The sequence below is a fragment of the Schistocerca serialis genome, chromosome 4, assembly GCF_023864345.2.
Source record: "Schistocerca serialis cubense isolate TAMUIC-IGC-003099 chromosome 4, iqSchSeri2.2, whole genome shotgun sequence".
NCBI lineage: Eukaryota > Metazoa > Arthropoda > Insecta > Orthoptera > Acrididae > Schistocerca > Schistocerca serialis.
In genome coordinates, this window is record NC_064641.1 from 715,372,821 (window position 1) to 715,388,859 (window position 16,039).

The following is a 16,039-nucleotide window of genomic DNA, read 5'->3' on the forward strand; positions in this document are numbered from 1 at the left end:
GCAATGCAGGCTGCTATTCTCCCATGGAGACGATCGCAGAGATGCTGGATGTAGTCCTGTGGAACGGCTTGCCATGCCATTTCCACCTGGCGCCTCAGTTGGACCAGCGTTCGTGCTGGACGTGCAGACCGCGTGAGACGACGCTTCATCCAGTCCCAAACATGCTCAATGGGGGACAGATCCGGAGATCTTGCTGGCCAGGGTAGTTAACTTACACCTTCTAGAGCACGTTGGGTGGCACGGGATACATGCGGACGTGCATTGTCCTGTTGGAACAGCAAGTTCCCTTGCTGGTCTAGGAGTGGTAGAACGATGGGTTCGATGACGGTTTGGATGTACCGTGCACTATTCAGTGTCCCCTCGACGATCACCAGTGGTGTACGGCCAGTGTAGGAGATCGCTCCCCACACCATGATGCCGGGTGTTGGCCCTGTGTGCCTCGGTCGTATGCAGTCCTGATTGTGGCGCTCACCTGCACGGCGCCAAACACACATACGACCATCATTGGCACCAAGGCAGAAGCGACTCTCATCGCTGAAGACGACACGTCTCCATTCGTCCCTCCATTCACGCCTGTCGCGACACCACTGGTGGCGGGCTGCACGATGTTGGGGCGTGAGCGGAAGACGGCCTAACGGTGTGCGGGACCGTAGCCCAGCTTCATGGAGACGGTTGCGAATGGTCCTCGCCGATACCCCAGGAGCAACAGTGTCCCTAATTTGCTGGGAAGTGGCGGTGCGGTCCCCTACGGCACTGCGTAGGATCCTACGGTCTTGGCGTGCATCCGTGCGTCGCTGCGGTCCGGTCCCAGGTCGACGGGCACGTGCACCTTCCGCCGACCACTGGCGACAACATCGATGTACTGTGGAGATCTCACACCCCACGTGTCGAGCAATTCGGCGGTACGTCCACCCGGCCTCCCGCATGCCCACTATACGCCCTCGCTCAAAGTCCGTCAACTGCACATACGGTTCACGTCCACGCTGTCGCGGCATGCTACCAGTGTTAAAGACTGCGATGGAGCTCCGTATGCCACGGCAAACTGGCTGACACTGACGGCGGCGGTGCACAAATGCTGCGCAGCTAGCGCCATTCGACGGCCAACACCGCGGTTCCTGTTGTGTCCGCTGTGCCGTGCGTGTGATCATTGCTTGTACAGCCCTCTCGCAGTGTCCGGAGCAAGTATGGTGGGTCTGACACACCGGTGTCAATGTGTTCTTTTTTCCATTTCCAGGAGTGTATAATGTTTGATGATGACACGAGTGTATCGATAAAGGATCGATGGTGAGTGTTAATCGGAGCTGAGGGTATCATCTGGAATGCCCCAGGGAAGTGTGGTAGGTTTGCTGTTGTTTTCTATCTACATAAATGATCTTTTGGGTAGGGTGGATAGCAATGTGCGGCTGTTTGCTGATAATGCTGTGGTGTACGGGAAGGTGTCATCGTTGAGTGACTGTAGGAGGATACAAGATGCCTTGGGCAGGATTTGTGATTAGTGTAAAGAATGGCACCTAACTCTAAATATAGATAAATGTAAATTAATGCAGATGAATAGGAAAAAGAATCCCGTAGTGTTTGAATACTCCATTAGTAGTGTAGCGCTTGAGACAGTCATGTCGATTAAATATTTGGGTGTAACATTGCAGAGCGATATGAAGTGGGACAAGCATGGAATGGCAGTTGTGGGGAAGGCGGATAGTCGTCTTCGGTTCATTGGTAGAATTTTGGGAAGATGTGGTTCATCTGTAAAGGAGAGCGCTTATAAAACACTAATACGACCTATTCTTGAGTACTGCTCGAGCTTTTGGGATCCCTATCAGGTCGGACTGAGGGAGGTCATCGAAGCAATTCAGAGGCGGGCTGCTAGATTTGTTACTGGTAGGTTTGATCATCACGCGAGTGTTACGGAAATGCTTCAGGAACTCGGGTGGGAGTCTCTAGAGGAAAGGAGGCGTTCTTTTCGTGAATCGCTACTGAGGAAATTTAGTGAACCAGCATTTGAGGTTGACTGTAGTACAATTTTACTGACGCCAACTTACATTTCGCGGAAAGACCACAAAGATAAGATAAGAGATTAGGGCTCGTACAGAGGCATATAGGCAGTTATTTTCCCCTCGTTCTGTTTGGGAGTGGAACAGGGAGAGAAGATGCTAGTTGTGGTACGAGGTACCCTCCGCCAAGCACAGTATGGTGGATTGCGGAGTATGTATGTAGATGTAGAGGTGAAACACATCAATTCCAGAAACAACCAGGAGAACGATGGATTCCTAGCTAACACCTTAATCTTAATCTTGTAGAGCTTCGTATTAAGAAATTCCATAGGAATAAAATTGACTTATTGGCACCAAAAAATAGATTACTTGGCACCAAAAATATAGATTACTGGGCATACAACGGATGAAGCACCATGTGTGAAGTTTCTGTGCATACAAGTGGACAGTACACTGAAGTGGCGCCAGCATGTGGATAAATTAATCAAATAGCTCAGTGTCAACCGATTTGTACTCAGAATCTCTCTCACTGTGTTCAACTTCAGTTCTGTCCTATGAGCCGCGCGGGATTAGCCGAGCGGTCTAAGACGCTGCAGTCATGGACTGTGCGGCTGGTCCCGGCGGAGGTTCGAGTCCTCCGTCGGGCATGGGTGTGTGTGTTTGTCCTGAGGATAATTTAGGTTAAGTAATGTGTAAGCTTAGGGACTGATGACCTTAGCAGTTAAGTCCCATAAGATTTCAGACACACTTGAACAACATCTGTTCTATGGCACTGTCTTCTGGGCATTGTAGCTAGGGCGAAAAAGTATTTATTTTACAAAAGTGTACAATAAGAGAATTGTGTACCGTATAACTGATAATCTAAATCTTGCAGATGCCGTTTCAGACACCTATCGATTCTTACACTTAGGGGCATTACTTGTGCTCCCTAATGATGACCACAAGATTGATTTAGGATGAATTCAGCATTCGCAGCCACAATACTAGATGTAGAAATAATTTCCATATAGATTCCAGAGTGGAGTTCTGCATTCTGCTACAAAAATCTGTAACAGGTTGCCAGTGAACATCTAAATCCCAAAATTTTTTTTAAAAAAGTAAAAGAATACCTAGTTAGCCATTCCTTCCATAGTTTACCAGAGTGCCTGGACTTGAGAATGTAAATTCCAAATAACTCCAATATTTTTGCGTTGGATAGATTCTGATTTCGCCAGTATGTAGACAGCTAACGCTAGTCTGTGTAAAGTTAAATAAATGTTTTGATAGAAGTATCAAATGGAGACACCAGCTGGGTAGTGTAGGAAATTTGTGGTAAGGTCTTATGGGACCAAACGGCTGAGGTCATCGGTCCTTAAGCTTACACACTATTTAATCTAACTTAAACTAACTTAACGCGGACGACACACACACCCATGCCCGAGGGAGGACTCGAACCTCCGACGGGGGTAGCCGCACGAACCGTGACAAGACGCCCCCGACCGCGCGGCTACCCCGTGCGGCTAGTAGTATAGCAGGAGGAGCAGTAGATACAGTATTTTCCAAGTAAATTGATGTATGCGTACATATACACTGTCCAGTTACACTAGTGTGACAACCTGTCAGAAGGTTGAATAATCACCCTTTGCAGTACGGGCCTCTGTGAGACGCGCAGGAAGAGAGATAATGACGACCTGGAAAGTACCGTCAGGGCTGTGGACCCATGCCGACTCCAATGCCGTGGCCAACTGCGCTAGATTTCTCGGTTGAGGATCCATGGTGCGAACAGCCCGATCTACATGGTCCCACATATTCTCTGTTGGGTTTCATTGCATTGTCCTGCTGATACATACCACAGTAACCAGGAGAAAACAAGCTGCATGTAGGGTCCCACATATTCTCTGTTGGGTTTCATTGCATTGTCCTGCTGATACATGCCACAGTAACCAGGAGAAAACAAGCTGCATGTAGGGTCCCACAGATTCTCTGTTGGGTTTCATTGCATTGTCCTGCTGATACATACCATAGTAACCAGGAGAAAACAAACTGCATGTAGGGTCCCACAGATTCTCTGTTGGGTTCAAATGCATGATGCATGATGGTGGGTTTCATTGCATTGTACTGCTGATACATACCATAGTAACCAGGAGAAAACAAGCTACATGTAGGGTCCCACAGATTCTCTGTTGGGTTTCATTGCATTGTCCTGCTGATACATACCATAGTAACCAGGAGAAAACAAGCTGCATGTTGGCTCCCACAGATTATCTGTTGGGTTTCATTGCATTGTCCTGCTGATACATACCATAGTAACCAGGAGAAAACAAGCTGCATGTAGGGTCCCACAGATTCACTGTTGTGTTTCATTACATTGTCCTGCTGATACATGCCATAGTAACCAGGAGAAAACAAGCTGCATGTTGGGTCCCACAGATTCTCTGTTGGGTTTCATTGCATTGCCCTGCTGATACATGCCATAGTGCCCAGGAGAAAACAAACTGCATGTAGGGGTCGACGTGTCTCCAAGGATAGATGTATACTTATCTTGATCCTTGTGCTTCCAGATCAACGAGATCACCGAGGGAATGCCATGAAAACATCCTCATGCCATAACGTTGCGTCCTCCAAGCAGGACAGGTGCAGGATGCTTGCTTTAAGACGTTTCACGCTGTACATGCCAGTGACCATCTGTCCGATGGAGCATGAAACGTGATTCGTCTGAGAAGACCACCTGTCTCCACTCAGTGCAAATTCCAGCTTTCATCGCTGATGGTGAGAAGCCACCAGCATGGGTGCATGAACCGGGCTCCTGCTGCGGAAGCAGATACACAGGAACATTCGCTTGACGATCGTTAAGGAAGCGCTATTGGTAGACCGATGGTTCATCTAGATGGTCAGTTGCTCAACAGTTACACGTCTATTCGCCTGTGCACATCCCCGCAGCCTCTGTTCACGCCTGTAATCTACACCCTATGGGACACAACAGTTGCCTCGGCGCCAGTTTCAGATAGCATCATTTTTCCATGCATGGTATACGAGGGTCACTCCAAAAGAAATGCACACTATTTTTGTAAAAATACAGTTTTCATTCTGCATGTGTGAAAGCTTTACAGTGTGTAGATACATCCTTCCCACCTGTTTTCAAAATTAGTTCAACCTGTTCCCGTGAGTGGCGCCGTCACAGCATGTGTTCAAGATGGCTGCTACACTTGACGTTCGTCAGAAGCAACGTGCTGTCATAGAATTCCTGTGCTGTAAAAACGAGACAGTGGGAAACATCCACAAGAGGTTGTAAAAGGTATATGGAGATGCTGCTGTCGATCGCAGTACAGTTAGTCAGTGGGCAAGCAGGTTACGTGATGAAAGCGGGCATGGCAGTATTGAGGATTGTCCTCGCAGTGGCAGGCCTCGTACTGCACACACTCCAGACAATGTGCAGAGAGTTAACGAATTGGTGGCTGCTGACAGAAGCATCACAGTGAACGAATTGTCACGCTACGTAGGGATAAGGGAGGGAAGTGTTTGCAGAATACTGAAAGTTTTGGCGTTAAGAAAGGTTTGTGCCAGGTGGGTTCCCAGGATGTTGAAAGTGTCTCACAAAGAAACAAGAAAAACGGTATGCAGCGAACTTTTGGAACAGTACTAGAATGGTGAAGATGAATTTCTTGGAAGAACTGTGGCAGGTGATGAAACATGGCTCCATCATTTTTCACCAGAGACGAAGAGGCAATCAATGGAGTGGCATCATGCAAATTCACCCAAGAAAAGGAAATTCAAAACCACACCTTCTGATGGAAAAGTTATGGCTACGGTGTTTTTCGATTCCGAAGGACACTTGCTTGTGGACATCGTGCCAAGTGGAACCACCATAAATTCTGATGCATAAGTGACGACTCTGAAGAAACTTCAAGTTCGACTGAGTCGTGTTCGACCACATCGGCAAAAGCAGGATGTTTTGCTGTTGCACGACAATGCACGGCCACATGTCAGTCAAAAAACCACGGAAGCGATCACAAAACTCTGATGGACAACACTGAAACACCCACCTTACAGTCCTGACCTGGCTCCAAGTGACTATCATCTCTTTGGGAAACTGAAAGACTCTCTTCGTGGAACAAGGTTTGAAGATGATGACTCCCTTGTGCACGCTGCTAAACAGTGGTTCCAACAGTTTGGTCCAGAATTTTACCGTGCGGGTATACAGGCGCTGGTTCCAAGATGGCGTAAGGCAGTTGAGAGGGATGGAAATTATGTGGAGAAATGAAAATATTGTTCCTAAAGGATGTATCTACAGACTGCAAAAGTTTCAAACATGTAGAATAAAAGAAGGGTATTTTTTAAAAAAATAGTGTGCATTTCTTTTGGAGTGACCCTCGTATTTTAACCACAGTTTACAAACTTAGCCGTTTGGGAAATGCTTCCACCTCTGGTCTGAAAGGTATGATCATGCCCTTTTGGGAGTCAGATAAATAGCTCAATTTCCACAACACAACGACGTCTGGACCGCTTTCTGCGTTCGCCAGGCACTCTTTATCCTCCACTGTTAGTGCTGCCACATGCCGTCTGTGAGTCCTTATTGCACGTAAACGTTGAACCTGTGAGCGATATCACATTATGTGACTGGATCGTGTATAAACTAGTCTAGAAGTAATTAGCAGAATTATCAGTTTGAGTAGATTAGCGCTAGTCATAATTTGTTTTAATATACTTTACAGATGTAACCAGCTCTGGTTACTTCTGCCTATTAATGACTGACCTGATTCGTTCCTCATTCCTCAAGGCTCTCCTTCATGATGAGACTAACGCAACACGATGTATGAAAAAGTTCTTTCCATATTATCCAGAATTTTTTGAGGAATGGCGTGATAAAGGCAACGCTTTAACTGCCACAAAATAATACGGAAAGCGGCTATCATCCCAGTCGTACGTTAATAGAGCTGGGGATGGAATATAACAGCCTGTATGTGTTGTCCAGTACTTGACTGCTTACGCTTGAAATATGAGGGCAAATTCTCTCGCTCTGTCTGTGTGTGTGTGTGTGTGTGTGTGTGTGTGTGTGTGTGTGTGTGTGTGAGAAAGAGAGAGAGAGAGAGAGAGAGGCGTAGTGCCTATAGTGTCTAACGTCGCTGGCTGGCGTACTGCGGGAGCCGGTTCAGACCGGACCACTAGCATTTATTTGTTTCTTGGTGTTTATCGTTTGTGGAAGACTGTCGAAGTGTATTGCGTTTCTAATGTTAGTATATTCTGGAATATTCAGTATTTGTAGAAATCGCTGTACTCTTCGTCCGGGAGGACAATTTCGTTCTGGCTGTAGGTTGATGCCAACAATAAACGTGCTTTTGGGAGCAACAAGGAGACCACACTGCAGTCGGATTTTTGTTAGGTACGTGAAGTTCAGAACTCAAATAGAATCCAAAACAGTTGAATGTAACTTTCAAAAACTCAAGAAAATCAACCTTGAAGCTTTCCGAGCAACTTTAATTTATCAGCATTAAGGCGATTTTTTCTTTCAGTACGCACTCCATGAGTTACTCGATAGCACCCAGGGAATGGTTATCAGGTAATCAATGGGTCACTGGTTCGAATCTGGCTATGGCTTTCTTTGTTTCATTTTTTTCGTTCAACTCGAATAACTACAAATTTAAATATAAAATGCATTAAATATATGCTGATGAACACATAGATAATCATCATTCTTTTAGAAAATTGAGCGTCTTGTTTCTAATTACATATCACACATAAAATTCCAGTTATTGTTGTAAATGTAAAAACTCAATTATCGACGTTTCACAAACGATTGTTAATAAGTTTCTATTTTTTTAAATTTAAACAATATTTCATAAAATTTCGATAGTTGACAATACATACTTAATTGGAAACAAAGAAATGTGTATTTCTCATGAAAGATGACGATTGGATACGTATTTGACGAATTTTATACCTTTCTTCTCTTTTTATACTATTCCTCCCAGAAGAGCAGATATCGACCACATTAAATAATCCATCGGCAATACAACGCGATACTAACACAACAAATCTCATCATACGTAACTTTTGTATGTTTTACCATTGTTCCTCGATTTTTCGATTCTAGCACGCTTGTTATCCAGTAAATCAATACAGTTCGGACGATTCCGTAACAGAGCAAAACGTCTGGCAATCATTCCCCAGTCCACTCCTTTTGTAACGGACATACACATTTCGTTTAGCACATTCCAATATATTTTTCCGTCTTCTTGACGATGCATCCCGTGGGGACTTTCCTCGTGGAAAGTAGGATCAAAGTGTAAGCAGTGCACAGCCCGAAACCAAATACCTGTAAATGAAAAACTTTACATAATCTTATACCATTCGTTTGTATCCTAATTCTCAATTCTCTTTCTTTTCTTCCATAGTTGAACAGTCAGTGGGTCTGACTGCTAGGCCGTGGTCCCAGGGTCAGTTCTGTGTCATGACAGGGACGCTCCCTCGCTGAGAGGACTGGAAGAGAATATGTTCAGACTCGTGAAGCTAGTTTAAAAACCGCATGAAAGAGAAATACTTGCTCCAAAGTCCTGAAAAGCTGACAAAGGCTGACAAAGCGGCGTGTTGACCCCATACCCATCTGCACTGTGTCCAAATGACGCCATCCGCAGATGATGATACAGTGGCCGATCCTATGATTCACATCGGGAATTACTATTATTCCTCTTGGGTCATAAATGTGAGTTCATATTTTTGTCTGATTGTGAAAAATGGACGCAATTACGAATTGTAACGTGATAGAAGTACTTATTTACTGTATGTATAACTTAAATCAACACGTTCTTACTTCAGTGAAATTCTATTCCTTTGCAGTAAGACAGTCTCTCATACTCGTCTTTCTCTACGTTATGGTGCGATGAATCTGTTGTCTTAAAGCGCTAATAAACACTTTAGTCATTCTATAAAATGCTGTGAATTCCGATTAAGTCTGTTGCAGCCCCATCACTCCTAAAAATAGTCTGCAGTTTTCGTTTTTATCCATGTATAGAGTCTCCTTCACATTTGTATTCGTCTGTAAAATAATACTGCCGTATCTACCACAAAACTTGAATCCGTACCCGAAATCCCGAGTGTAACAAGCAGTACTCTCCGTTCTCCAAGCCCACATTCATGAAATGCTGCTTTCGTCTTTTCAGAAGAATATCGTGTGCGGAACTGCTTTGCCATCCATCCGGCATACAATCCGCCACCTACCAATATCCGTCTCCACAGCGCAGCATCGAGTGCCGAACTGCGTTGCCATCCAGTCAACGAGTCAAATCACCTGCCAGTTTCCGTCTCTACAGGGTACTTTCATGTGGAGAACTGCGTTGACATCCTATCGGCAACCAGACAGCGATTCATATCACCACCAGTTTCCGTATGTATAGAGAAGCGCCGTGTGCGGAAATGCGTTGAATCCAGTCGGTAATTAGTCAGCGGTTTAGACCAACTACCAGTTCAAGTTCGTTTTTAGTACCCCCGTGTGTGAATGGCCTACGGTTAGCAATCTTCGTCTTTCGCCTGCTAGCCAAAGCCGCATGTCATCAATCTTGAGGCATATTCTGTGATGCCCTCAACCCACAGGAAAAATAATTATATCAAAATCTGAACTGTGAAGTCATCCAAAAGTCTAGTTGGAAAACCACACTCTTTGTTATACTTCTCAATTGGTCACGTTCCCACTTTGTTTATGAACTGAAAACTCTAATACTCACTAGAAAATGCTCTGAAATTAACCTGAACCGACAAAATTGTATATACAAGGTGTTATAAAAAGGTACGGCCAAACTTTCGGGAAACATTCCTCACACACAAATAAAGAAAATATGTTAGGTGGACATGTGTCCGGAAACGCTTACTTTCCATGTTAGAGCTCATTTTATTACTTCTCTTCAAATCACATTAATCATGTAATGGAAACACACAGCAACAGAATGTACCAGCGTGACTTCAAACACTTTGTTACAGGAAATGTTCAAAATGTCCTCCGTTAGCGAGGATACATGCATCCACCCTCCGTCGCATGGAATCCCTGATGCAGCCCTGGAGAATGGCGTATTGTATCACAGCCGTCCACAATACGAGCACGAAGAGTCTACATTTTGTACCGGGGTTGCGTAGACAAGAGCTTTCAAATGTCCCCATAAATAAAGTCAAGAGGGTTGAGGTCAGGAGACCGTGGAGGCCATGCAATTGGTCCGCCTCTACTGATCCATCGGTCACCGAATCTGTTGTTGAGAAGCGTACGAACACTTCGACTAAAATGTGCAGGAGCTTCATCATGCATGAACCACATGTTGTGTCGTACTTGTAAAGGCACATGTTCTAGCAGCACAGGTAGAGTATCCCGTATGAAATGATGATAACGTGCTCCATTGAGCGTAGGTGGAAGAACATGGGGCCCAATCAAGACATCACCAACAATGCCTGCCCAAAAGTTCACAGAAAATCTGTGTTGATGACGTGATTGCACAATTGCGTGCGGATTCTCGTCAGCCCACACATGCTGATTGTGAAAATTTACAATTTGATCAGGTTGGGATGAAGCCTCATCCGTAAAGAGAACATTTGCACTGAAATGAGGATTGACACATTGTTGGATGCACCATTCGCAGAAGTGTACCCGTGGAGGCCAATCAGCTCCTGATAGTGCCTGCACATGCTGTACATGGTACGGAAACAACTGGTTCTCCCGTAGCACTCTCCATACAGTGACGTGGTCAACGTTACTTTGTACAGCAGCAACTTCTCTGACGCTGACATTAGGGTTATCGTCAACTGCACGAAGAATTGCCTCGTCCATTGCAGGTGTCTTGGTCGTTCTAGGTCTTCCCCAGTCGCGATTTATAGGCTGGAATGTTCCGTGCTCCCTAAGACGCCGATCAATTGCTTCGAACGTCTTCCTGTCGGGACACCTTCGTTCTGGAAATCTGTCTCGATACAAACGTACCGCGCCACGGCTATTGCCCCGTGCTAATCCATACATCAAACGGGCATCTGCCAACTCCGCATTTGTAAACATTGCACTGACTGCAAAACCACGTTCGTGATGAACACTAACCTGTTGATGCTACATACTGATGTGCTTTATGCTAGTACTGTAGAGCAATGAGTCGCATGTCAACACAAGCACCGAAGTCAACATTACCTTCCTTCAATTGGGCCAACTGGCGGTGAATCGAGGAAGTACAGTACATACTGACAAAACTAAAATGAGCTCTAACATGGAAATTAAGCGTTTCCGGACACATGTCCACATAACATCTTTTCTTTATTTGTGTGTGAGGAATGTTTCCTGAAAGTTTGGCCGTATCTTTGTGCAACACCCTGTATATTCTCTGAAACTTCAAACACATCTAAGACAATATCTGAAAGGAATTAGAAAAAGTGACTAAATTTCGTGAATCACACACACTACTGTTAATAATTGCGTGAACACTGGGTGGTTCACCATACATCTACCCACTTTTGAGTATAACCAGTGTCTCTTAATACTACGACTCGTAGCAATACAATATCAAAAACTTTTATTACTGGGTAAACAGTCCCTACGTGATTTGACAGCTGACATTTATAATTCACGCTCACGTCAGGAAATGCACCAATACGGGAATAGCAGCTTTTACGTTATTGGTCAGAACGCAAGCAATCATGGCGGTCGCCATAATTTTCGCGCGACACCATATTTTGCGACAAAATACTCTTATTAGTCACTGTCATATATATGTAGTCTCATAACAATACATAAAACTACATAAAATAACAACAATAATTTTGACATGCAAGGAGAATTAGTTCTAATGAGAGGAAGAAGTTTATATTTACTGGTGTTTCAACAATGACTACCAGGCAACTTTTAATTCACTGATCGTAATTTTATTTTCGTTAGCAGAAAGCAAACATAAACTAAACAAAGAATTTATTTGAATAGAGTCTGTAATTCTTATACTTTTAGTAGAGAAAGAAAGTTTCTAGGTAAGGGTATAGCGTTCGCCGAAATCTCTTAACTTGTTGGTGCATACGAAGCGTTGCGTTGGGCAGCACGATGTCGGCGGGTTGCGGTGATGAGAGCAGGATACAGGCAATTCCGCTGGTTAATCTTCTCCGGCGAAACGCAAATAAAGTTCCGGCACAGCTGTATCATTAACCCAGTGGTGATTAACAAATCACACGACGCCAGTATACGACCGTTGTTGACATGTCCTCTCTTTCAAAGTACATTACGTAGACATCACTCGTTTTTACACTTTATGCACTGTCCGTATAATTACACAGTTCGTCACATTCATATAGTCTTAGCCACAAATACACAGTTCATAGAATTGTTCTTGTGTGTGAAGCACACCGTAAACAGTGTCCACTCTGTCCTCGCATTTCAAACTTTGACAACGTCACTGAAAGTCATTTATATTGCACAGTTAATTAAAGTCGTCACTTTCACGGCTTGATAGAATGTGATATACAACAGTTCCACTACCCAAAACCAATACCAGCAAAGTTCATCGCATAAAAGCACTGTTCGTGTCGGCCACAACAAAGTATTGTTAGCGGCACTTTCACACTCCGGTTTATTTGCTCTTAAAGTTCGCTGGCGATGTCATTACATACCGCAGTGGTAAAGAGAATTAACAATCTGATAGTTCGGTATCACTGTCCATACAATTGCGTATGCTTTTCATAAAACACAGTACTATTTTTCCGCGCAGACACACCATCCTCGCCGGCCGCGGTGGTCTAGCGGTTCTAGGCACGCAGTCCGGAACCGCGCGGCTGCTACGGTAGCAGGTTCGAATCCTGCCTCGGGCATGGATGTGTGTGATGTCCTTAGGTTAGTTAGGTTTAAGTAGTTCTAAGTTCTAGGGGACTGATGACCACAGATGTTAAGTCCCATAGTGCTCAGAGCCATTTGAACCATTTTGAACACCATCCACCATCCCCTCTACTACACAACAACCTTTCGACTATCGATAACACTACCGCTGTCCCATGTCTATAGATGTTATATCGTTATCGTGAATTACATAAATCTTTATAAATGTTATTGACTGCATTTTTCATAATTAATAATATTCCAAAAGAGAACTTTACAAATTTTACCACAGGTACAAAGCAAGAAACATATTTATCCATTGGCAAACGAAATAATCACAATTACATCTTTACATTTTAAAACCACAGTAGAATGTTGCATAATCACAATTACAAATGCCCATATGAACAAAAGAAAAAGAATAGAAATCTAAAGAAAATCACGAAAAGAAATGTTATATGTGTAATTAGCAATGCCTTCACAATTTCAAGGGTAAACATCACACCCAGTTTTCAGCCGATTTAGGAACGTTTCAGAAGTGTATTATGATTTGAAGATTATTTTGAAGACGAATCGCAGTTTATTATTGTTATTTCAGCATGCAGTGTAGGCGCAGCGTCCGACCCCTGATAGGATGACAGTTTTTGTTGCTGCAGCCGTCCGAGAGCGACGCCATCCTTGTTGCAATGATGGCGGCGAGGCACGCTGCCACGCAGTTCTTGCGTGAGGACAGACTGGATCGTAGCCTAAGCAGCGTCAGGAAGAACCGGCACGCCGACGACCTGGACGTCGACTGCGCTGCACTACAGAAGATTATCGCCTATACCTCCCGAGAGGCGCACACCTGCGTCGAGAAGGCCGCCAAGATCTGCCTCATCCAACTGCGCGTGCTACCGACCGACAATGAACACCGTCTGCGGGGGGACGCTCTCCGCAAGGTGAGTGGGTTGACAATTCTAGTTTCTGAGACTTACATTAATGGCAAATTTTAAGAGAAATACGTTGCGAGGCAGCTCTTGTATTTATGTAAGCACAGCGCACAAAAAAATAGTCACCAGGAAGAAATGTCACGCTATTACTGCCTCTAGTCTTGATAATGGCTTCAGCTGGGCGAAAGAGCGTCCACAAGTTTCCTCCAGTGGGCCATATTCAGCTGAAGCCTCTCATTTATGATTTGACGGATCCCCCACAGCCACCAAATTGCGAGAATTTTGAATGCTACCTTTCACCTGTTGTTAAAAATAGTCCCATATACCGAGTGGTTATAGTTAAATCGCCGCTAACACCCGATATCCACTGTGCACTGTAACTATCGTATGACAGCGTTACTTGGTAGACATTCTAATGTGCTAACGCAGACCGATTCGCGCTGGAAAAAAAATTAGTTCCAACTATGGCAGATTAGGAATTGAGACACTTGAAGTAGTAAAGGAATTTTGTTATTTGGGGAGCAAAATAACTGATGATGGTCGAAGTAGAGAATATAAAATGTAGACTGGTAACAGCAAGGAAAGCGTATCTGAAGAAGAGAAATTTGTTAACATCGAGTATGGATTTAAGTGTCAGGAAGTCGTTTCTGAAAGTATTTGTATGGAGGGTAGCCATGTATGGAAGTGAAACATGGACGATAAATAGTTTGGACAAGAAGAGAATAGAAGCTTTCGATATGTGGCGCTACAGAAGAATGCTGAAGATTAGATGGGTAGATCATATAACTGATGAGGAGGTATTGAATAGAATTGGGGAGAAGAGGAGTTTGTGGCGCAACTTGACAAGAAGAAGGGACCAGTTGGTAGGACATGTTCTGAAGCACCAAGGGATCACAAATTTACCATTAGAGGGCAGCGTGGAGGGTAAAAATCGTAGAGGGAGACCAAGAGATTACACTAAGCAGATTCAGAAGGATGTAGGTTGCAGTAAGTACTGGGAGATGAAGAAGCTTGCACAGGATAGAGTAGCATGGAGAGCTGCATCAAACCAGTCTCAGGACTGAAGACAACAACAACAACATGGCAATCAGGTGCAAATCTGGCTTTGTACAGCATCTCACCGACGTCTCTGGTGCTAACATTGAACAAACTGTGTAAGCGGCGATTAATAACAAAATCAACTTTTTGCCTTTCTCGCTTGTTTGACCCTTTCTGTCCATGTCCCGTTTCTAATCCATTATATATGTAAGAATTTCTATGCTTCTCTCTTCCATTCACATCGTCAGATTTGCTCTTGGTGGCGAAAATTGGAACTAATTTTTTTCAGAGTACATAGGTTCCGCACTGACGCTGCCATACAATAATTATAGTCCACGCTAGGCCTCTGTGAGTATTTCCACTTAAATTAAAACCTCCCGGTAACTTCTCTGGGATTTAAATTGAATAATTTACTGGGCCAGTCGAGGTATGATATTATGCCTCAGTGTTCCTCAGACAAGAAAGTGTGCGTGCAACCCTGCAGCCGTGCGTACATGGCTGTTGCCATCTTGGAAGACAGGAGTGTCCACATCATACTCACTATGAAGCTGTAGATGATTGGGCAACATCTGGTAATCGAGAATGTAAGAATAAACATCGTAGTTCATGTTCACGATAACCTGAATGAGGGACCCTAAGACGTCATATGAAAAACACCTGCAAGACGTTACACAACCACCTCCAGCCTTAACTACACAAACAATACACTACAGGTTAAACGTCTCATTCGGCCGTCAGTGTTTTCCATGTTTAGCATCATTTGTAAAAAGTCAAAATCGTAATTCGCTACATACCTCCAGCCAGCCATAGTCCAGTTCCTGAATTGTTTGGCCCGCTGTGGAGGTGCATTCATACACACATCAAAAAAAGTTTTGCATCACCCCGGTTCCCAGAACTTCTGAAGATAGACGTTGACTGTGGACATTGTATCACAGACACTGCCCCTTTGACTGTTCAGAGATGTCACTAAGCCCGCCCAAAGATTTAAACATCCATGCCTAGGGTCCGACAACCGATCAGTTCCAGTCATTCCAACAGGAAGGAGGTATACAGCTCGTGTTGTCTGTAGTTCAACCATGCCTAGACTGTCAATACCGCGGTTCGATTGCGTCCGCATTGTTACTTTGTGCCAGGAAGGGCTCTCAACGAGGAAGGTCCAGGCGTCTCGGAGTGTACATATGGACCCAACAACACACCGAATGGACCGCTCAGGATTGGCATCAAGTTCTCTTCACCGACGAGTGTCGCATATACGTTCAACCAGACAATCGTCGGAGACGTTTTTGGAG

At 44.4% G+C, this 16,039-nt stretch overlaps 1 protein-coding gene across 1 annotated transcript in view; it reads left to right on the plus strand.

Annotated features, from left to right (window-relative positions):
* The window catches only part of LOC126474718 (aromatic-L-amino-acid decarboxylase-like), a 187,335-nt gene that overhangs the window by 105,458 nt on the left and 65,838 nt on the right, over positions 1 to 16,039 (plus strand). The window contains exon 6 of the mRNA XM_050102196.1: positions 13,440 to 13,721. Coding sequence (XP_049958153.1) covers positions 13,440 to 13,721 — 282 coding nt within the window. The remainder of the gene's footprint in view (positions 1 to 13,439; positions 13,722 to 16,039) is intronic.